A 21,509-nucleotide genomic window follows, 5' to 3' on the forward strand; every position below is an offset into this window, starting at 1 on the left:
GGCGTGGGATGCTGCGGTTTCTGGTGGTGGCTAAAACAAACAAACAAACAAACAAACAAACAAACACAACTGTTTGAAAATAAAAAAAGGAAGGGGGTGGGGTGGCTGGGAAGAGAAAGGAAGGGAGGAGGGCGGCCTGGGTATGCTGCTCTCCTGGTTCCGGGAGGCGGATGCCTCAGTGGAGCGTGGCTGCTGGAGCAGCAGGGGCAGCGAGGGCAGGGAGGGGGCGAGCCACAACCTCAGATCTGGGCGAAGGTGGCCAAGTCGCGAAGAGGGAGAGGCGGGGAAGTGCCTCTCTTCTCTCCTCCTGCTCCCCCCACCCCCAGCCACCCATCCATCCAGCCAGCCAGCCAATCTGGGAAAAATAAATGTATAAGCTTGTTCAGCGGCCCTGCGCTCCACTTTTATACACACACACACACACACACACACACACACACACACCCCAGCACACACACAAGCGCACACGGGAGAGGGCCCGCAGAAACAAAGGGGGAGGCGGCGGGGGATACAGCCACCAGTCCGGGCGCATCCCTACAGCTTGGCCTGGGCGCCCGGGTCTCGCGCCGGCAGCCTCTGAACGCGAAGGGAGGGGGTTTCTCTGGGCTCCCCTCCCCCGTTCCTCTCTCCTCCAATCAGGCGCAGCCGCCTCCCTCACCCCCTGCGCCCCTGGGCCAAGGGACTCGCACCACCTGCCTCCAGCCCCCGCCCCCTCTTCTGGGCGGCCGGCCTGGCTGGCGCAGGAGCCGGGTGACGGGCTCCCCCCAGCTCTGCAAGGCGCCGGGGGCAAATGAGGAGCGCGGGCCGGGCCAGTCTCGGGTTCTCGCTTGTAAACTTTATTGTAACTCTTCCGCCCTTTTCAGGCGCAGACAACAGAACAAAGTATAGAGGAACAACAAAATATATAATTAGCCCTCCCACCCCCCAATAAAGCAATTCACGGATACAGGATACATTCTCTTCACAGTAAACCTAAGAACACTTTTAACAATTGCCCACAGCGCGCATGCTAACTAAAGTAACCTCTTTTGAGAAACACTTAAGACAAAATTGCCAAACCAAAGGCGGTGGGGGGGGGGTGTTGGGAGGAAAAGAGAGAAGCAAGAGAGAAAGCCAGCGAGCTAGGGAGGGCAGCAGGGAGAGAGGGGTTGGGAGGGGGAAATGAGGACGGGGGGGGGGGAGAGAGAGAGAGAGAGAGAGAGAGAGAGAGAGAGAGAGAAGGAAAGGGAGAGGGAGACAGAAAGAATTACGGTGTGAATAGGCAGTTTCATGTTGTTGGGAGAACTTAGCAGAAATCGGTACCTCGGTCATTACAAAGAAGCACGTTCAAAGGAAAAAAGACCATTGCACAAGGAGGCTTTTTACACGGGGCGGGGGCTTGGGGGGGCTCAGCCAGGCCGCAGCCGCTCACCCTCGCAGGGCGAGGGAGTCCTTGCTCAAAATCCTTTTCTTGCCCCCCCTCCCCCGGCCCCCGAGAGAAGGGAAGGAGATCCACGGTAGCTCACACACAGAAGCTATTACGAGATACTACCACTAGCGGGGGACTGGCGCGGCGGGGGACGCTGCGGCGGGAGGCCGGGCTCCGGGCCCTGCTCGCGGGGCCAGAGCTCTCTCGGGCGGGGGGCGGGCGGCGGCGGTGCGGTCCGGGGGGACCCACGGACCGAGGGCGGCCGCGGCCCTGGCAGTCCCAGCTGGAGCCTACTTCTTGTCGCCCTTCTGCGCGTCGCCCTCGTCCGCCGCCTCCGGGGCCCGCTCCAGCTTCTGTTTCTCCAGCTCCTCCTGCTCGCATTTGCTGCTGGGGAACTTGTCTTTGTTGTTCTCTTTTTTCCACTTCATCCTCCGGTTCTGGAACCAGATTTTGACCTGTCTCTCTGTCAGTCCCAGCGCATGCGATACCTCGATCCGCCGCTTGCGAGTCAGATAGGGATTAAATAGGAACTCCTTCTCCAGCTCCAGGGTCTGGTAGCGGCTGTAGGTCTGTCGGCCTCGCCTGCGTCCGGCGGCTGCTGGGAATGGGGGAAAGGGCGAGACGGGGGGGGGGGGGGGGGGGATGGGAGGGGGGAGAGGGCAGAGACGGAGAAGGTTGGAAGATTCGTGAACCAGCCTAGGAGACCAGTATAATAAGGTCAGGGGACATTCTACCCCTTGCAGGGGAGGGGAGGCCGCGATCAGCGGTCGGGGTTGGGGGTGGGGGGTAGGGTGGTGGTGGTGGTGAGAGGGATAAGACACCACTGAATCTAAGGGAGCCAGAAGGGGGGAGCCCCCTCCTCTGCTAACCAGCACCAGAGAGTTGGGTGGAGGTGGTTCAAATCTATTAAAAGTGCCATAAACTTTAGAAGGAAAGATGTGAAGAAGGAGGGAAGTAAGAATTAAAAAAGCTGGGATGGGGACGAATGGACCCACCTTGAAAAGCCCCCAGAGCCTCTGCCCCAGAAGAAAAGTTTCTTCAGGGTAATTAAACTATAAAGCAATTGAGAAGTGCAAAAGTTGAGCGCCCCCACTCCCACCACCCTCTCTCCACTACCCCCATAAAACAGTAAAAGGGGGGGGGAAGGATGAGAAGAAGAAAAGTAAGGCCGGGTGAGGGGTTTATGGATTCAGGAAATGTCGCTTAGCGACCCCCCTTCAAGGGAAACAAAAAAGAAAGGGAGGGAGGGAGGAAGGGAGGGAGGAAGGGAGGGAGGGAGGAAGGAAGGAAGGAAGGAAGGAAGGAAGGAAGGAAGGAAGGAAGGGAGGGAGGGAGGAAGGAAGGGAGACAGGGAAGGAGGAAAGAAGTGGGAGGCGATCGGATGGGAGCAGGCATGTCTTCCAGGAGCTCGAGGAAACGCTCCCGGCCTGGCGGGCCCCCTGCCCGGCCTCGGGGCCCTGCGGTCTCCCCTCTGGCCCCGGCCAGACCCGCCGCGAGCTCACCTTGCGGGCGCATCCAGGGGAAGAGCTGTGTGGGCGACGGGCTCTGCTCTGAACCCTCGGCCTCCTCGCCCAGGCCGCTGGCGGCGGCGAGCTTGCAGTCGGCGTACTGCACCAGGTCTGGATCCTGCGCACCAAACAGGCTCTGCCGCTGCAGCGGGTCGTAGCCGTAGAAGTTGCCCGGGTCCCCGTGGCACGCCACGGCGCACGGGTTCTGCTGGTAGGGAGCGGTGGACAGCGACGACGGCCCGTGGTAGAACTCCTGGATTTGCGACGGGTGCTGGAAGCTGCCGCCGCTGCTGGGACCGTATACCACGGTGGGTCGGCCGCCCAGGTCCTGGGCGAAGCCGCAGTCATAATAATTGGGGCGCAGGGACTCCCCGGTTTTGTATTTGGAGAACAGTGAGTTGACGAAATAAGAGCTCATTTTATTGAATTTTGAGGCGGCGGCGGCGGCGGCGGCTGTAGTTGGGGGCTGTTGGGGAGGGGGTGGGGAGGGGGAGAGGGAGGGAGAGAGAGAAAAAAACGCGGATTCGCCGGCTCCTAGTCACCCTCGCCAGGAAAGGAGAGGGAAAGGGAGGAGGGGGAAAAAAGAAAAGAAAGAAAAGGCGAAGAAGATCTCGAAGCCGCCACACTTTTTGTGATTTCCAGGAATAGAAAAGGACAGCGAAGCCTCCAAAAGTCTAAGCTTGCATGGCAGCCGCGGCTCGCTCGCCCTCCCCCCACCCCCCACCCCCCAAACAAAAATATACCGCCACTTAAAGAGGTCCTCGCTTTACATTTCGAAGAAGGGATGCCAGTTCATAAACAGTTTTCGGTGATTTACTTCCCTGCAAATGAGTTGTTTCATATTTTGCACTGTCTTTTCATGATCATTTGCATCCATTAGAGCCCCCGCATCCTATTGGCTTCTCCGTACTCCTCCCGGACAGAACGCAGAGCGAGGGTGCGAGCGAGAGAGAGCGAGCGAGAGAGAGAGCTAGAGCGAGCGAGCGCCAGGGAGTGAGGAGAGAGCGGAAAAAAAAAAAAAGGAAGGGAAGAAAAAAAAAAAAAACACCCAGGGAGAGCGAGGGGGAGAGAGGGAGGGGGGGTGGAGGGAGAGGGGGTGAGAGAGAGAATGAATACGGATTAAATCTGTTTAACTACCTACATTAATGAGATATCTCTCGCCTCACAACAAATCAAATACCTTCGCAGACCACCCCCAAAGACTGATGTGGGGGAGTCGCGGAAAAAAAAAACACGCACACACACATACACAACGCGCCAGGCGTAGGCACGCTGTTAATTTCGCGATTTTAACGAGGCAGTTGGAGTCTTTTTAAATGTCAGGGTCGCTTCGGAAAAATGTAAAAGAACACGGTTTAATTGCGCCGAGTTTTAAAAGGTCCTATAAATGTAATTGGTATTTTAATACAAGTTATCAAATCATACAGCTTCCTCTCCTAAACATATTTTCAAACAAACGAGGTAGTCATATTTAAGGCTTTAATGATCAATTTCCTTATTATTGATAAAGGTTTAACTATCGTGTGGAGGGAATTGGCTGGGTAACCGGCCCCCCAAAAACGGCTGTAAACTCTTTAACAAACTATAAAACGCAATAAAGCCGGAGTCTGTTGTTGTTTATGCCGCAGCGCATAAAAGCTGTTAGCATTTTACGAGTTCTTTCCTCTACAGCTATAAAACTGCAGCTTCGAACGCCTCGCCGCCCGACTGCAGCGCGGTGGGGGTGACGAAGCCGAAATGAGAACGATTATGGGTTTTTTTCGGCGCAAACGGTTACTTTTCTGAGATTTTCACCTCCTTCAGCTGTGGCCAGCACCTGCCCCCACCCCCTTCTCTGGAGCCCCCAAACCACCTCCACTCTGCCCCACCCAGGCCACTCACCAACTTTCTCTCATTAAACAAACAAGCAAGGATTTTCTTTGGAGAAGGGGACCTGCAAAGCATGAAGAGGGACCAGGAGGGAGTGGGGGGGGGGGAGAAACTTTCTGGTTAATGGGCAGTGGTGAGGCAGGAAGCAAAGTTCGCCCTGCAACTACCAATTCTTCAGTATTGCACAACCTTCTTGGCCTGGAGAGGTGCTGGGATGGGGAGGAGGGTCTCTAGTCAGTGCTTTGAGGGTCCCACTCTGTGTGATGGGACAGGGGCCTGGTGCCACTAGCAGGATAATGCCCAGCTGGGCTGTCCCACTCCTGCACCCAGGCCTTGGGACCTGCTAACCAGGCTCAGTTGGCTTCCAACCTTCCAGGCCAGTCCTCTGCACCTTCCATGGCACCCTAGGGTGAGGAGGTACCACCAAGCCCATCAGCACATCAAAGGGAGGGAAGGGCCTCGGTGGCTGCTGCCAGACCTGGAGGCCCAGGTGCTTGGTCTTGATGCTCACTGTCCTGTCCTCTTCTCTGCTCTAGGCAGAGGCTGCAGAGTTTATTATGGGGTGGGGGCACCTCTTCGCTTTCAGCGTCCTTTGAGCCATCATCACTACCAAACTGACCTTGAGGTAACAGGGATTTGGATGCAGCAAGGCCACGGAGTCCCCCATATTCTCTCCTCTCTGCTTGGGGAGCCTGTAGTTAAGCCCTGCCCTCTCTCTCCAGACCTGAGGACCTGGGGTTTGGGGCACAGGGCCGAGCTGAGTGGGTGCCACCCTCTCCTGCCTTAGCCTCCCCCAGCCTACCCGGCCTACTGAGGATGGTGGCCAGGTTTTTGAAGGCCCCAGTCTCAGGGTCCCAACCAATGGCCTCCTGAATCGGCTCACTGGCCAAGGAAAGGAAAGAAAGAAGGGAGAAGGAGAGGGGGAGAAAGAATGAATATTTTTAGTAACAAAGGTAGAGCCTTCACAAACACATTCAAGCCACTGTTTATTCACCAGAGAGTGGTTTGCTTTTGGAAGGGTGCTGGGGGGGGGGAATCCCATTTATCCCAGCCTTTGTAAAAATGAAACCATCAGCTTTTTCCAAGGGGAAGTTACCAGTAGAGCCACTTGGTCCTTCAAAAGTGAATCAGAAGAGTGGGAGAGGGGCTGAAAGGGATGGAGAGAGGGGAGAAGAGGAGAGAGAAGTGGTCTTGGATTTTCAGCGCGAGGCTGAGGGGGCGGTGAGGCAGCGGAAGGGAGAGTTAAGTTGTTGCCGAAGAGAACATTTTTATCAAGTGCGGGGGATTTTATGGTCATGATTTGAGGACTCACCGGTGAGGTAGAAATTCAATGGCTTGTTCTAAATCATCCCTACACCGTGCCAGAAATTCCTGATGGAGGGAAAATGTTTCTATTATAAGAAAAAACAAGAAAGAGCTAGGAGATAATTTATAAACACCCAACGGAGCACAGATTTATTAGAGAAACTCAAGTTGAGAAACTCCGCTTGCCTCTTTGCACCAGGTCCTGGGGGAAGCAAGAGAAACCGCGGCGGGGCTAATTTTAAGGAGGGATGTGTGTGTGTGTGTGTGTGTGTGTGTGTGTGTTTCTCAGGCAGGTTTGTCTGGATGGGGGACACGGATCAGGCTGGCCCAAGAGGAAATGGGAGATTTGGAATTAAAAGGGTTATGGGCAGACAGCGTGCGCGGGTCTTAGAAGGAAAATTGCCCGAGTCCAGGCCTCCAGCTGCTAACTTGCGAAAGGACCCTCACCCCCAAGGTTTGCCGGGGCGGCCTCGGCGCACGGAGCCCGAGCTCTCACCTGGAAGCCGCGCAATGCGGGGAGAACTGAGCTCCTGCTTCCTGCCACCGTGCCTGACCCCCACATCCATCCAGAAAACGCACACTTTTTTGGTTTCCCAACTTGGGACGAGCAGAACCACCGAGAAAAATACGAGACCTCCCCGCGCCGCGCCCGTTCTGGGGGAGCCCCTGCCCCGCGCCTGGGTCACTGGCGCGCTCCCAGCCCCGGACCCGTACAAAGGCTCTGAAGCCTCAGCCGCTGCTCATCAGCCCTGCCGGCTCTGGGCACCTCCGAATGCCCACAAAGCCGGGGATCTACTCCCTACCCCCCTCCCGTTGTACCCCCAGACCCCGGGCTGGCTCACCCGGTTCCCTCTGCTGCTGATCCCGTTTCAGGGCAGCTTCCTCTCCGTCCGACCTTCTTCTGCCGGCTTTCCCCTTTCACCTGACCTGCTCACCCGCATCCGCAGACCTTCATCTAGCCCCCCTCCCGGAAAATCTCATTTTTCAGAGCCAATTCTCCTTTTATTTTTTCCCATTTTCCTATTATTATTATCGTTCCCCGTTTTCATGCATTTGTTGCCCTGCCGACCACAGAAAATGGGTGAGAAGCACTGACACCTCCTCCTGGGGTAAATTCAGAAAATTGACCATTTGAGGGGAGAGGGGGTAATACACTCTATCTGAAATCTATAAAATGGGGGAAACGGCCATAATGAACCCTATATTTTTATTACGCGCAAATTATTCATGACTTTTGGTAGCGCTCAGTTCAGAGATTCCGGGCCCGACCAAGGTGCGATGTGCAGCCGCCAGAGTCCGCAGCCTCCTCACCGGGGATTTTCACGTGGAGCAAGGGTGCCATCTAGCGGCTATTCTGAGAAAAGGCGCCGCCGCCACCACCGGCTCGGCCAGTTTCTCCGGAGAGCCTGCCAACCAGGCGAGCGACGGGAGAAACTTTCATTATTAGCAGAAAAGGGGGAGGGAAACGAGAACAGGCGACAGAAAAGGCATCGGAAATCAGGAAATGGCTCATGAAATTGTGCAGATAAGCTAAAAAGAAAAAAAGGCTGGGGTGTAGGGAAGGGAAAAAGGAACCCATAAGCTTTTTTCATCTCCTACTTACCCCCGGCCCTCCACCCTCTCAGCCTCCAACCTCAAACCCCTAATTTCTGGCGGAGACCGCCAGGCAGTGCACCGTTTATGGCCCGTAAAAGGGGGAGCCGAGCACTTTTCAAACCCAACACGATTGTTTCAAATTCTCAGAAGAAACAATTGGGCTTTTGGGGTGGGGGAGAGAAGAGGCCTGGGAGGGTTGGGATGGGGCTGTAAAAGGATCAAGAGGCTGCCGCGCCCAGACGTCTGGCCCCGCCGGACCCGTGTGTGTGCATGTGTGTGTGTGTGTGTGTGCGTGTGCGCAGGGGGCTTCTCCTTTATGACGCCCGGTTCTGGAGGGGGTGCGAAGAACAAAGAAAATGGCCCGAACTGCGTTCTCTGAAGCATTTGTGACAACAAAGTGTTCTTCCCTCTTTTCCTCCCTTTGCACCCTGGGCCCCCCTTCCCCGGAAACCCCGAGCCCCGCGGCCCCCGGGGCGGGTGTGGATGGGGGCTCCAGAGCCCAGGGGGCCCTCCCGTGCACCCGCCAGCCCCAGAGCCCAGGCCCAGCGCTCTCTCTCTCTCTCTCTCTCTCTCTCTCTCTCTCTCTCTCGGCTCCGGAAAGTTTCCCCTCACTGTTTGCTTTGCTGCTGTTTAGTTCCTTAACCTTCAGAAATTTATACGCTATAAACTTTTATAGCGGTCATATTCTTTTATTGCTGCGCACACGGCATTGAATTCCTCTCCCGGCTTCTCCGTCGCGCACTCTTCGCGGTCTCCCTCTCTTGCCTCGCTCGCTCTCTTTTATGACAGCAGATTTCCCCATCTCCGGCTTCCCGGCGTCCGCATCCTCGCCTTTGTTTGTCTTTAAAGAAGCCACCCAGGGCTCGGGACCCAGACGCCGCCGCCGGAGGCTTCCCCGGGAGGCCAGGCCCCCTACCCCGCCGCTCCCGGGCCGGTTCCAGCCGCGCCTTTGCCTTTCCTCCCGGAGGAAGCCGGTGCCCGCTCGGGCTCACCCTCCGCCCCGGCCGGCTCCGGCTCCGGCAGCCGAGGATGCGGAGGGAGCCTAGTCTACACAAGCTCTAAAGCCAGATTCATTTTACAGCCCGAATGAACGGAACCCTCCCTCCTTGGAGGATGCGGTCCCGGCCCTGCGGGAGCCAAGAGCTTCGCCTTCTCCTGCCTCCTGCTACTCTAGGTAGCTGTCCGCGGCCGCCTTGCGTTCGCTGGAGAGGGGTAGGCCTGGCCTTTCCGCGTCCAGGCGCCTCTCGCTCCGGTCACGCTTTGTCCCCACCTCTCCCCCGACCTTGGGGCTCTGCGGGCTGCAGCGCCGCTGGGGTGGGCCTGGCAGGAGGCTCCGGGGCTGGCGGCCGGCTCCCCAGCGCCAGCCGGACAGAAGCCGAATCCCCACGCCCGGCTGAGACAGGCCAGGCCTCGGGGAACAGCGGTCCTCAAAAGAGGCCCTGGCGGGGACGCCACAATCTGATAGGGATGGAAAGGTGCTTCTGGAAACCCAAGTGAGTTCTGGGGTCTGAGTGGGAAGTGGATTCTCTCTCTCTCTCTCTCTCTCTCTCTCTCCTGAGACATTTCTGTTCCACTCCCAAACTCCCTGTCCCTTCCTATCTATGGGACCCCCCTGCTCAAGCCTCTCCCCCTTCCAGACTCCGCCGGCCTTACACCAAGGCTGCACCCTGTAGCTCACATCCGTGCCTCAAACTCCAACTGAGGGCCAGAACCCTAAGAGATTCACTCCTCTGGAGTGGAAAGAAGGACAGCCTGGCCTTCCTAAAGCCTCTATCCCCAGCCAGTAGCCCTGCTGCAGGGATAGCTGAAGGAAGTGAGTACCTTCCCCACTTGCATGCTATTTTTAAGTGGCCAAACCAAGGTGATGCTCTCAGCCACCTGAAGAGAGGAACGGCTTTCAGGAGTAGCAGGGCAGGCCTTGCCCTCCCTCTGGCCCTGGAGTTGGTATAGTGAGGTCTCCAGTGCCACTTTAGAGGAAGATTTCATTGCTCCCTGCAGACCCAGACCCCTCTCCAAACCACCAATCTTTCCTTTCATCCCCCTCCAGTCTCCCAGCTCTCCTGTTGGAAGGTTCTTGCTCAGTTTAAGCAGAGGTCTTGGGACCTTGGGTCCAGACCAGTTCTCAGCTCCACCAGGGATCCTGCTCTGCTAGGTCTAAGGAGACACCTCTTGGGCACAGGAGTCTCTCCGCCCCCCCCCCATTTTTCCCCCAAGCTGTCCTCTTGGAACTAGGACCTCCACCTCCGGCCAGGTGAGGAGGGCCAACACAGAATGAGACACGGAGAGATTTATTTCTAGAGTGATATATATTTTTTTGTTCTTTTTTCTTTTTTTTTCTTCCAAAACAAACAACCAGAGCTCTAGGCCCCTCGCCCTCCCCATTCCCACCCACAACCCTCCCGATATAAGCAACAACTGAAAACAGGCGAGACGATCACCCCCAAAGAAATCACAAAACACAGCACAATTTCACGACAGCCACCGACAAGGCAAAAAAACCCCAAACAAACAAAGTTCTACTGGAATGTTCCCTTGCAGGGTCGGGAGAAGCGGGAGCAAGAAGAGTTCATGAAATTGAAGCGGGCTGGACAGATGGGGGAGCAGGGAAGAGGGGAAGCAGAGAGGAAGCTTCGGCCTGCTGCCTAGGTGCGGTTTCGCCTCTTTTCCTTTGCACGCGGGACCGCGTTGCGCAGAATCGCGCGCAGCAGCCGAGGAGACCGCCGTCCAGGCCCGAGTCGCGGGAGGCAAGGCCGGCGGGCGCCGGGGCAGGGCTCGTCGCGTGCTGGGGCGGGCAGCCGCCGGCCGGGCTCCTCCGCTTGGGCCAGTGGTGGGCAGGATGGGGAGGGACGCGCCGGGCTCCCCGCGCTGGAGCCTTTGCTCCTCCCTGTCCTCCACGAGTTATCCCGGAAGGGAGCTTCGGGGATCTTCCGGGATCGATTCACAATAAATTCTCAATAGGACTCTCCTGACCTGGCTTTCCTGTCTCTCTCCTAGGGTTGCGCTAGTGGAGGATGGAGAGGGGGTGGAGGTGGGGGGGCTTCTCCAAGGGGCGGCTTGACTCGCTGGTGCAAGGTGGATTTGGCCGAAACAGAGTTGATTTCGGAGCTGGGGAGGGTGCGGAAGAACGCAGGGCCGGGGCAGAGCAAGAGAAGCTACAGTCTCTGTCAAGCGGGACACAGATGAACGGACAGACAACATTGTCAAGGCTTACGACCCACGATGTGACCTCCTTTTGTTGGAAGGAGAGGGGAAAAAACATGCAGAATTAAACATTTCCTGCAACAAAATGTGTGTGTGTGTGGAACACCTTCACAAGTCCGGGGATGCCTTCATAAGACCACTGCTGCTTTTCCTTGCCCCTTCTAGCCCACCAGCCAGGGGCCGTTTACTCCCATTTGCCCTTGGGTCCAGATGGGATAGAATTGGGGGTTCCATAGAGATGGTATGGTGATGCTGAGCCCTTTGGGCCGCAGAGAGCCTCATTCAGGAGTGTGTCTCTAGACATCTTCTTGATGTGTATTTGTATCAAGGGTAAAACCTGGGCTTGCTGGTGGCCTGAGGGCTGTTCTACCAGATTTGGGGTGCGACGGTCTGCATTTGGGGTGTCACTTCATTTGAGTGTTGGCTGCGAGCTTTCCCCGTTATTACAGGCTTTATGTATGTGGACTTCTGTGGGGCTGTATGCAGTTGGAGTGTCTCTGGGTGACTCTGGGATAGGTGTGAGTAGGGGGTGGAGATAGGTAGGCTGGAAGTGAGGGGCTGGGGGCTTCCCAGAAAAATTAAGGAGATTGCTAGGGGCTCGACTAGGGTCTCTCTTTCCTTGTGGCCCATTACCTTGTTAGAAACCAACTACATGTCTATCTTCTAAATCAACAAAACTTCCTTCTGAGGATCAGGGAGAAGAGAAGGACAGGTAAGGGCAAAGGAAAGGAGATGCTCTAGATGCAGAAAAGGACTTTGAAGAGAAAGACTCCCTTCCCCATTCACTTGAATACATCCCAGACAGCACTGGCCCTGCAGCCATCACTTATAAATAAGCGTGAGATGGGGAAGGGGGGGAGGGCTGAGGAAGGGGGGGTGTCTTCACTCTTTGCCCTGTTCCTTATTCATTTTCTTCATTTTCATCCGCCGGTTCTGAAACCAGATTTTGACTTGTCTCTCACTCAGATTGAGGAGTCTGGCCACTTCGTGCCTACGGTCCCTGGTGAGGTACATATTGAACAGAAACTCCTTCTCTAGCTCCAGCGTCTGGTATTTGGTGTAGGGACAGCGCTTTTTCCGGGAAGAGCGAGCGTGCAGCCAGTTGGCGGAGGGGTTGGCTGAAAGAGAAGCAGCGATAGAATCAAAGAAAGGAAGGGGGATGAAAGGCCCCCATGTTCTCCTTCAGAAGAGGACGTGTCCCTGGCCTTCACTCCCCCCCGTCTTGCATTGCAGAGAGGGAACCTGGGCCTTCGCATTCCCAGAAAGAGTCCCAGAGATGGGCCAGGAGTTGTTATTGACACCTCCAGGTGAGAGTTACTTGGACAGAGTGGAGCCAAACATGTACCAGGCTTCTCAGCATTTCCAAAGCTTTGCCCGCCTCAAGATCCTCTCAGTCTCTTTCTCTGCTTGGGTCCCCACTGGTTAGGACTCAGGTCAAAGCCCTGCATAGCTAAAGCGCTCTCCACCCAGCCACCCCCCCACCCAGCACCACCAGACTAACCAGAGGTGGTAGACCTGAAGGGACCTGGCCCTAGTTCTGGGAGGTAAGAGAAAGGTTGGGCTGGGGGAGAGCTGCTTCTGTTCAGCCAGAGCCACAGCCAAAAGACCTGGCTCTCCAGTCCAGTCAGAGTGCATCCTGCCTTAATCACAAGCTTGCATTTCCTGGCCACATGGCATCAGGCATGTGTGTCTGTAGATATCTTGTCCACACACACACACACACACACACACACCTCGCAAACATGGGTCTGCACTTAGAGACGCAAACATCCAGCACACTCCAATTCACATGCAACCCAATTGCAACCATTTATCAACTCCAGCCTGTGGACAAGGGAGCGCCAGGGGCTCACAGATAACTTATGGTTGCAATAGTCTCTCCTTTTCCGCTCCCGCTCAGCTCGCATTTTGGTTAAAGCAAGTTCAGGGAAATTGGGAGGCAAGATTGCTCTAGTCCCAAGGTGGGGAGCCATGGATGATGAGGGGGTAACAGAAAGCCCTTCACAGCACACCTAAACCCAACTGTCTCCATGTGGTGAGAAGGAGCAGAGAAAGGGATAATTGAGTGGAAGGGAGGATAAGGGGAAACAAAATATATACAGACTTGTCTCCTTTTCACCGGCTTTCTCCCTGACCCCCCCAACTCAGAAAAGTTGCCAAATAAAGCAGAGCCAATTAAAAATAACAGCCACCCTTTGCTAGATTCTTCTCCCCAAATGAAAAGCACTGAATATATTTTTGAAAAATACTCTGGTTCCTCCTACACTAAGTACCGTGTCTTACCAATTTGCAGTGCTATTTCCTTAATGTGATTGCCTGGGATGGGACCCGCAGCCGCATTAAATATGAAAGAGGAAAAAAACTGTTAATAATTGATCCTAGCCAAACCACTGCCTTGCAGTAATGGGCTTTCCAGGCAGAGTTTGGGGGTTTGGGATGGGGGTCTGGTTGGGTGTGAGCCGGGAGGTTTGGGGAAAAGCCCGTGTTACCCAAACGCTAGTTGTCCTTATTAATCCGGGCAGGCTGGAGGTGGCAGGGCCCTGCCAGGGGCCTCAGGGGCGTGGGGCAGCTCTCTATCCTCCAGCAGACAAGGGTGCCCCAAAGGGCCTGTGGGCCACTCTGTTGATGGGAAATCTGGCAGGGCAAGCAGAAATTTAAAAAAAAAATCTGACCCTCACTCCCCCAAAAGAGTAAGGGGTGAGGACTTGTTCTGGCCAGCATGGGGGTAATTGTTTGGAGTTAAGAGCCCCCAACCAATTTGCTTTTCTCAACCTTAGAAATGAAAAGCAGGAGACTCCCCCCACCCTACATCCAGCCAGCAGCACCTCCTGGAAATTAGCCAGACTGGGGTTCCTGGCGGAGGTACTTTTGGAGGAGTGGGAGATGAGGGGTAACTACCATCGGATAGTAAAGTTCTCCGCCTTTCCGCAAGCCTCCTTCCCCCCACCCTTCCTCTCCCCAGGGTCCCTTCGGGATCTCTCCTTCTCCACTCTGGCTGTCAGCCCCGAAGTTCAGAAGGGATTCCCGCACTCCCGGAGAGGCGGACAGCTCCGACTGGGGCCAGGGAGCCCCGCGGAGCGCAGCGGGGGCTGCAGAAAAGGAAGCTGCAACCCAGGCGAGGATGCCAAGGAGGGGAGGGGGAGGCCGGAGGGAAGGCTCCCGGGGAGGGGCCGGCGCATCCGGGGAGGGGGCTCAGTCGCCGGGTTCTGGGCTTCCCCGCCCCTCCCGGCGCCGGCTGCGGACCCCGAGCGGCTACTGCGTGAGATCTGCTAGGAACAATCCTCCGCCAAGCTGTTGCATCGCAAATAAAATCCTAATGAGCCCCCTCCCACTTCCCCTTGGCCGGCTTTTACGGTCTGCGCGTGGTGCGGGGAGCTCTGCCAGCAGCGCGGCCCCGGGCAGCCCCGTGCGCTCCAGCCCTCGCCCGCGCGGGCTCTCGGCCTCGCCGGCTGCGTCCCGGGCCCCGGCCCCGCCAGCCCCTCTCCCGGCCGGCCGTCGTCAGCCTCCTCCCGGGCTCTGAGCCCCGAGCGCCGAGCGCCGAGCCCCGGGGGAGTGGGGGAAGGGAGGCCGAGAGACCAGCGAGGTGGTGCCTGCGCCCCAGTCCCCTCCAGGACGCACAGGAGTGGGGGCGGCGCTTCTCCCGCGGCCTCAGTCTCCCCTTCGGGGGCACCCAGCTTGCTGGCTTCCTTCCTTCCTTCCTCCCTCCCTCTCCTCTCCTCCCCCGCTCGCTCTCCGGCCAGCGCCGCGGTCTCCCTTCACATTGTCCGCAGTTTATTGCCTCTCCCCTCCCCTCCCCCTCGCCTGGCCTTCGGCCTGGTATTTCCTCACTTTTTATAACTTACTTTGATCCGGCCTCTCTTTGTCCTCGCTTCCTTCGCAAATTTTATTGTCCCCGTAGCCGGGTCTTTGATTAGACAGGACGGCCTCCCTGCCCGCCGAAGTTTCCAAACTGTACTCGGGCGTGCCCTGTTTGAGCAGCTCCCCAGGCGCGCCCAGCAGCGGCTCCGCCTTCACCGCCGCCTGGCCCTGCCCCGGAGCAGCTTCGCCGCGCGGCGCCGGCTCCAGCCAGGTGCGGAGGTACCTGCTCTCGGCCGGCGGGACGCCCTGGGGCTGCAGGTAGGGGTGGTAGACCGACGGCAGGCTCCCGGACGCGTGCGGGCTCAGCGGCGCCCAGGAGGCGCCGAACACCGGCGCTTTGGGCTGGAAGCTGCACGAGGGGAACTCCAGGTGCTCCGCGTGGCCCGGCTGCCGGGGGCTCGCGTACTGGCCGGAAGGAAACTTGGCTGGAGGAGCGTCCTCACTCTCGTGACTTATGATCGAGTCGACATAATAGCTGCTAAGCGTCCCAGAAATGGACATTCTCAGACATTATCCGGGCGCTCGCAGGGGGAAGGGAAGCGCTCGCGCGGCGGCGCCCAAGCAGGGAGAGGTGGCACCCAGACCGGTGTGAGGGCTTTCGGACGCGACCCCCCCAGCCCCCCACCCTCCCACCCCCACCCCCTGCTCAACTTCTCAGCCAACAAAGTACAGTGGAGCAGCCCGGCTCAGCGCTCCTTGCAAAATGATTGGTCAAAGTTTTTCCGACTGCCTGATAAAGCGTCAGCTCCAACATAAATCAATCGGGCGAGGGGGCTGCGCTCTCGCTGTCATCCGTCCGCACCGCATTCCATATCGAGGATGGATTGTTTTATGCTGATGCAATGTGCTATCACGTCAGGGCTCCGGCGGCCACGTAACCTCAGCCCGAGCTGCCGGCCGCCCGCCACCCCCCCTCTTTTTGCAGGAAGGGGGGTTGTTCTCGACATGGGGCGGCGGGGGCGGAGGAGAGGCGGAGGGAAAGCAGCGGGCTGCCTCGGGAGGGATGCAGGCTGTGGAGCCCTCTCCCCAGGCGGGTCCGGGAGGAAGAGAGGGAGAGCTGGGGGGGGGGGGGGCGGGGGGAGATCCAGCCCAGGGCGCAGACCGAGAGGTCCACCGCATAATTAAGGAGGAGGTGGTCCTGTCCCCCCCCCCAACGCACTGCCACTCCACCCCGCAGGCCTCGTTTCCTCTCCTCCGTCCCCTTGACACAAGATGTTTATTAAACAGCAGTGCAGCGGCAATCCACCGGAGATGAAGTAAAAGGAATGGGAGAGAAGTTGAGGGGGAGGTTTATAGGGCGTTATCCGCTTTGGAGGGCTCTCTGTGACTATGTTGGGAAGTTTACAGGCCTGGGAGCTTCTACTGACCCCTCCGTAGCTGAGAGAGAAGAGAGGGGAATAAAAGGGGGTGAGTGTCCAACGATCCTAAAATTTAGCTGTCCTAAAATTAGAACCTACATGAGGTTAAAGGTATTCATTAGGCTCTGGAAAGTTGAGCCTCTGAAAGAGTTTAATACAACTAGCCAAAGCTCCTTTAAATTCCCAGGGCCTCTCTCTTGCCCTGGTCAGAGGGAAGTATGGGGTGTGTGTGGGGGGGCAGTTAGGGCATATCCATTATTCCTACCCTTCCCTGATAATGCCCAGCCCCTTAAAATTGCCTGTTGGGGGGAAGTTGAATGTGAGAAAGGATTAAGGGAACTTCCCTAAGGTGTCAGCAGAGCAGAAGCATGGGAGGGGTCCCAGGGATATCTCCCCTTACACCCAGTGAAGAAGGGGACCAGTGAGTTTTCGCCTCTTCTGGATGGTTCCTCTCGGCGGGCATTGCGGTCCTGATAGATTTCCAAATATCCGTATTGGGTACCAGTGTAGACAGAGAGCCTGCGGGTCAGTCTCTCCACCACCGCTCGCCTTCTCTCCTGTGAACTCTCTGGCTGGAGCTTTCAGATAGCCCGTTTTATTGGTATCTACTCTGCGGCTCTGCGCTGGGACTCCCCTGGGGCCCCGGCTGGCTTCCTGGCTCATCTCCCAGCCGCTGCTCCTCCAGCTTGTGCCCTGGGTACAGTGGCTTCTTGTGGTGCAGGCGCACAGGGAGGCGCAGCCCCTGGCCAGCCCCGATTCTCCTCCGGTTGGGTTTAGGAGCAGGCTGGGGCGGGTTTTCTCAGCATCGCCGGGCCCTGGGCCCTTAACCGATAGGCTGTCCCCAGCCCTGTCCTTTCAACAAAAGCGGGCCCATTCTAATTTGAGGTTTTATCTTTTTGGCCACATACCCCTCTGCCGTGCAGAAGGCTGTGGATCACCTCCGCGAGCGCACACACACAGACACACTCCCGCCCGCTTTTCTTTTCCAAATGAAGCCATCTCGTGTCATTACGTGTGAAATACGAGGGTGAAGCGCCATATTTCTTCACATTATGGCGATTTCAAAATGATTTTTTAAAGATCAATGCCGGCGCCCAGCCGGCCCCCTCCTTTCCCACCCCAGCTCTCCGAGGGCGACAGCCCAGCAGATCCGGAACCAAACAGCGTGAAGCTCTGCTTTTTCCATGGGACCCAAGTGGGGAAACAAAAATCAGATGCAAATTCTTCTAAGTAGCGGCTGGACGCTTGGAAAAGTCAAGGGAGCTCTCCGGACTCAACAGCGTGAGAGCTGCGCGCAGAGTGAATGAATCACAGTTAAGGCAAAGCACCTGTTCTCGATTTGCCAGACGTATGGAGTCTGCTGTTGGCTTTACCTGTAATAAATACATTCTTCAAAGAAAAAAAAAAACCTCTCTTCTGCCATAAATAATGGTGTTATGAAGCATGGCGGACTGAGTATATGACTTTCTCTAGTATATAAATTAGGGCCCAAAAGGCCATGTGGACTGTGGGCAGGGCCTTTTTTTATTTATAGAAAAGTCACAGCGCTGGGCTGTTCTTAAGACCCAAGCTGTGCAGGCGCTGGGCTCTGACTGTAGCCCTTCTGCTTCCCATTCCCCGCCCAGACTTTGCTGCTGCCTCTCTCTGCAATACGAGAGAGAAGTCGAGAGGGGCCCTTAGTTTAGGGAAGAAGTTAGGGGAAGAATACCTGGCCTCATGACTTGTGCCCTACAAGGGTAGAGAGTCCCAGCAGATAAGGTCTAAGGTTGTGAGCTGCTGTCTGTATGGGGACTTGCTCCTCAGCCCTGGTGGCTCCTAGGTGCTGGGTAAGGAGGAGACCCAGGCCTCTTTTCTGAGACCAGAGCTTAGCCTTTGCTCCTAAAACTCCTAAAACTGGAGGGTGGGGACATTTTCAAAATGACAGGTTTTGAGGTCTCAGCCCACTCAGGAGAGGCAACCCTGGAGGGAAGAGAATGAACACCTGTGCCCAAGCCCTGGACTCTGTACCCTGCACCCTAGCTCTCCTCCCTCCAGGTGGGGATGCGGATACATCAAGCAATGGCCCCACCCCAGCCAGGCTTTCTAGAAAACACTGCAGTCCCAAATTGGAGCTCAACTCCAGCTCAGGGGAAGGGTTAAAGGGTCAGCTGGGAGGGAGCCCCTTTTTTGGGTGCTCTGAGTCTGTGGACACCCTCAAAACCTTGTTTCCTCTCCCAAACAATGGTACCCACTGTGAAGGAAGGAGGCAAACAGGATTGCCGCCCTGGAGTCCAGCTTCTAAAGATGCTTAATAGAGAGGTTGCTTGAGTGTGGGGTGGGGTGGGTGTCACTTGGTCCTGAGAGCAAACTGCTCCCCACCCCACCCCTAATCCTAAAGAGAAAGAAGGAAAACCTTGCCTTCCCTCGCAGGCTCTAGCCATTCCCAGCACCGGAGCCGCGCCTGAACACAGCTAGGGCCAGTAACTGGTGGCTCGGAGAAGGGCAGGCAGGGGAAAGCTGCAACCTTTGGCCACACTGGGGCCCAGAGCAGCCAGGAGCGAGGCCGAAGTGGGGAGAACAGAGGCCGACCCTGGCCAGGACCAGCCCAGCCGGTGAGTGCCTGTGCTTTAGGGGCAGCTTTTGGAGAGATTCTTGTCAATGAGAAGAGAGAGAAAATCTAATCAGAGGGAAGGAAAAGAAAGAGAAGGAAAAACAAAAGGAAAAACAATAAATGGGAAAGGGGGAAAAGTTTGTTTTTAATAGATAAGCTAAACTGAAATTTATGCATGCTGTATTTGAATTTATGTGTGTATCCTGTAGGTATATTTCAAATTGATATTTATTTATGGGGACCCAGAGTGGCTGTGCTCTATGCGGTGTATAGACTATGTAATAAATAAATATGCCCAACTTATAATACTGGATGTGCTTGGGCGTTCACATAGAAGATCCGATGATGCGTATGTGGATGCGTGTAAAACCCCTGTGAATGATGTGGGTTTACAATTCTGTTCATATAAGAAGATCTATCACCCAGAAGCTTGTGCATACATTTTTATAACCATCACACACTTATGGGAAGGGCAAAAACTTGAGTATTTGTGTACTTGAATTTTGGCTATAAAACAGTAGCTGATTAGAAAGCTTTGCTTGAAAATCTCCTGTTGACTTGATATTCAAGCAAAATACATACCGCATCCTCCAACAAACGCATGTGACTTACATCTGAATTCTTTTACAACTTTCTCCCGAAATATTTCTCTGGAAGGTGAAGGAAATGCCTTGAATTGGCCCAGGAGAGGTCATGAAATTTTGTGACTTTTTTGTCTGACTGTGACACCCTTTACTGCATATCTCATCCCAAACTTCAGGGACAGCGTGCGTTGTGTGATCCTTATCTCATGGTAGTGATGGGCATAAGAATGAAGGGCACCCTTGCTTGTGCACAAGTGTGTCCCTCACAAGTGTGAATCTGGCCAGTGGGCAAAGATGAGTTGAATGTGAAAGCCCTCAGGTAACTGTGGGGGTCATACCAAAGCATTGCGGTCTCCAACGAAATCAGAAAGGTCCCCAAGTCTATGTCCCCAACCAGCCAGAGATATTTCTTCTGACCCAGAACCAGAGTCCAGACCCACTCTGGGAAAGAAAGAGGTGTGGGGATCTTGCTTCAGGGGGAGCGAAGAAATCAAGGTCCCCATAACCTTCAGTTTTCATCCAAAACTACCTCTAAAATGGATCACATCGAATCTACACACATGGGTTCAAACCCCAGTGCTTCTAAACCCTCCAAGTGGGGATTTTAATTGGAAAGTAACGAAATTTTCTGCAAAATCTCCCTCCCAGGATGTCAGAGGTGAAAGGCAGAACGGAGAGGTCAGCGGCCCAAGCAGACCTCGGGAATCTTCTTACCAACTCTCAGCCATCAGGGATCTGGAAGGCCGTGGGGGTGGCTGGCTCTTTGGGAGGGGGCATCCAGGAGGCCAAACGGGGTGGGCGGCAGGCGGGGCGGAAAGGAGCTGAGCAGGTAGGAGGTTATTACGGAATTGCTTCCATAAAACCTGTGGCTGTTGTAAAACTCTCTGCTTTCCAAAGACTTTATTTCCTCTTTTCTCTCTAACATCCCCCTTTTTTTCTTTTTACAGCACAGTTCCTGGGAGGGGGTGGCCAAGAGACGCCAGGGATGGAAGACAGTCAGACTCCAGGCTCCGGGTGGTTGGGCAGGTTTGTGAGAGGCCCAGAGAGAAGAAAGGTAAGGCAGTAAGACACCCCAGGCCACCTCCACCCAGGCTGGAGGACAAGAAAATGTCAAGGAACAGCATTGTTGGCCTTTGCTCACCAGGATGGTGGATTGAAGGCTGCATTTCTTCCAGGGCTGGGGGTGGGTCTCCTAAGGGCCCTTCCACTCCTAGCAGATGCCCCTTGTTCAAAGACCACCACCACCCCCACCCTCACCCTCCATGTCAGCTTGGCGCCTGAGCCCCATCCGGTAGGCCTCTTTCCCGGCCCCTTTGCACACTTCCTCTGCCTCAAGCAGGGGGGAAAGTTTGGGAACAAAAGTTAGCTTATGCTTTGGACCGGCCCCCTCCTTCCGCCAGTATTTCTAGTTATTCCTTTCCTGGGCAGAGAGCCAGCAGCCTGGAATGGGTTGGGGTCAAAGAGGGTATCACAGCTTTTCCCCTGCCCCCACCCCCCTACTCGGCCTCCTGGCAGTCCATGAGTCTAGAATGAATTGCTTAACAGGCTGGGCTCCCCTTTAGCCAGCAAGTCAGGCCCCTGTCCCAGTGGATGAGGTTAACCTGCAGCCCAGCCCAGGAGTCTATGGGGAAGCCTTGGCCACTTTGTGGGGAAGGAGCTGAGGGCTTGGGAAAGGTAGGACTTTTTTCTGCCTCACCTCTGCCCCACTAGGGGGCCCTAGGAAGGCCCCTGTAGGCCCCCAGGCTGAGGCTACTTTGGATTCTGATATTTCCCTTTCAGAATAGGACATACTGAGCCCTCTTCAAGGACCTGAAGCTTCCTGTTGAAGTGGAGTCCTGTTCCCCCTCCAAGGGTTACAAGGACCTCACGGATTCCCCTGTGTATCTCTTGAAATCAAGCATTTGCCAAGTTGGAGAGACCTAACTTGGGAAAACCTAAATGTAGGCAGGAGCCCAAGATCCCAAAGCAGAAAGCCTGAAACCCTAACCAGAACTGTTGGCTCTATGCAACAGCCCAGCAAGGTCTTCTGGAGAGTGGAATGCTCCACTTTCTCCCTTTCCCTCCCAACACACACTTTAAAAAAAAAAATACAGAAGCAGAAAGACACCACAGGACTTCCCAGATCTCTCTTCCAGGGGAACATCCTCGCTGCTTCTGGGTGAGGGACCTCAAACCTCTTCACCATTTTGCATGGGTGATGTACTAGACCTGCCTCTGCTTCCCTACCCAGCT

General features: G+C 55.7%; 2 protein-coding genes across 3 annotated transcripts; both read right to left on the reverse strand.

The window, feature by feature from the left end:
* Positions 1 to 815: 815 nt before the first annotated feature.
* On the reverse strand, positions 816 to 3,838 carry HOXB8 (homeobox B8). Of its 2 annotated transcripts, XM_055337168.1 has the most exons (3): positions 3,660 to 3,838; positions 2,911 to 3,382; positions 816 to 2,006 (listed from the first exon to the last, which is right to left on the reverse strand). In XM_055337168.1, the coding sequence occupies exons 2-3, from the start codon at positions 3,332 to 3,334 to the stop codon at positions 1,699 to 1,701; spliced, it is 732 nt and encodes a 243-aa protein (XP_055193143.1). In that variant the 5' UTR covers positions 3,335 to 3,382; positions 3,660 to 3,838; the 3' UTR covers positions 816 to 1,698. The 2 variants fall into 2 exon arrangements, with proteins under 2 accessions (XP_055193143.1, XP_055193150.1); XM_055337175.1 differs by lacking the exon at positions 3,660 to 3,838 and having other exon boundaries at positions 816 to 2,003; positions 2,911 to 3,647.
* A 6,263-nt stretch (positions 3,839 to 10,101) lies between these two features.
* Positions 10,102 to 15,267, reverse strand: HOXB9 (homeobox B9). The gene is made up of 2 exons (XM_055327763.1): positions 14,730 to 15,267; positions 10,102 to 12,005 (listed from the first exon to the last, which is right to left on the reverse strand). The coding sequence occupies exons 1-2, from the start codon at positions 15,244 to 15,246 to the stop codon at positions 11,770 to 11,772; spliced, it is 753 nt and encodes a 250-aa protein (XP_055183738.1). The 5' UTR covers positions 15,247 to 15,267; the 3' UTR covers positions 10,102 to 11,769.
* Between the last annotated feature and the right edge of the window lie 6,242 nt (positions 15,268 to 21,509).

Source organism: Nyctereutes procyonoides, unplaced genomic scaffold (assembly GCF_905146905.1).
Source record: "Nyctereutes procyonoides isolate TBG_1078 unplaced genomic scaffold, NYPRO_anot_genome, whole genome shotgun sequence".
Lineage (NCBI taxonomy): Eukaryota > Metazoa > Chordata > Mammalia > Carnivora > Canidae > Nyctereutes > Nyctereutes procyonoides.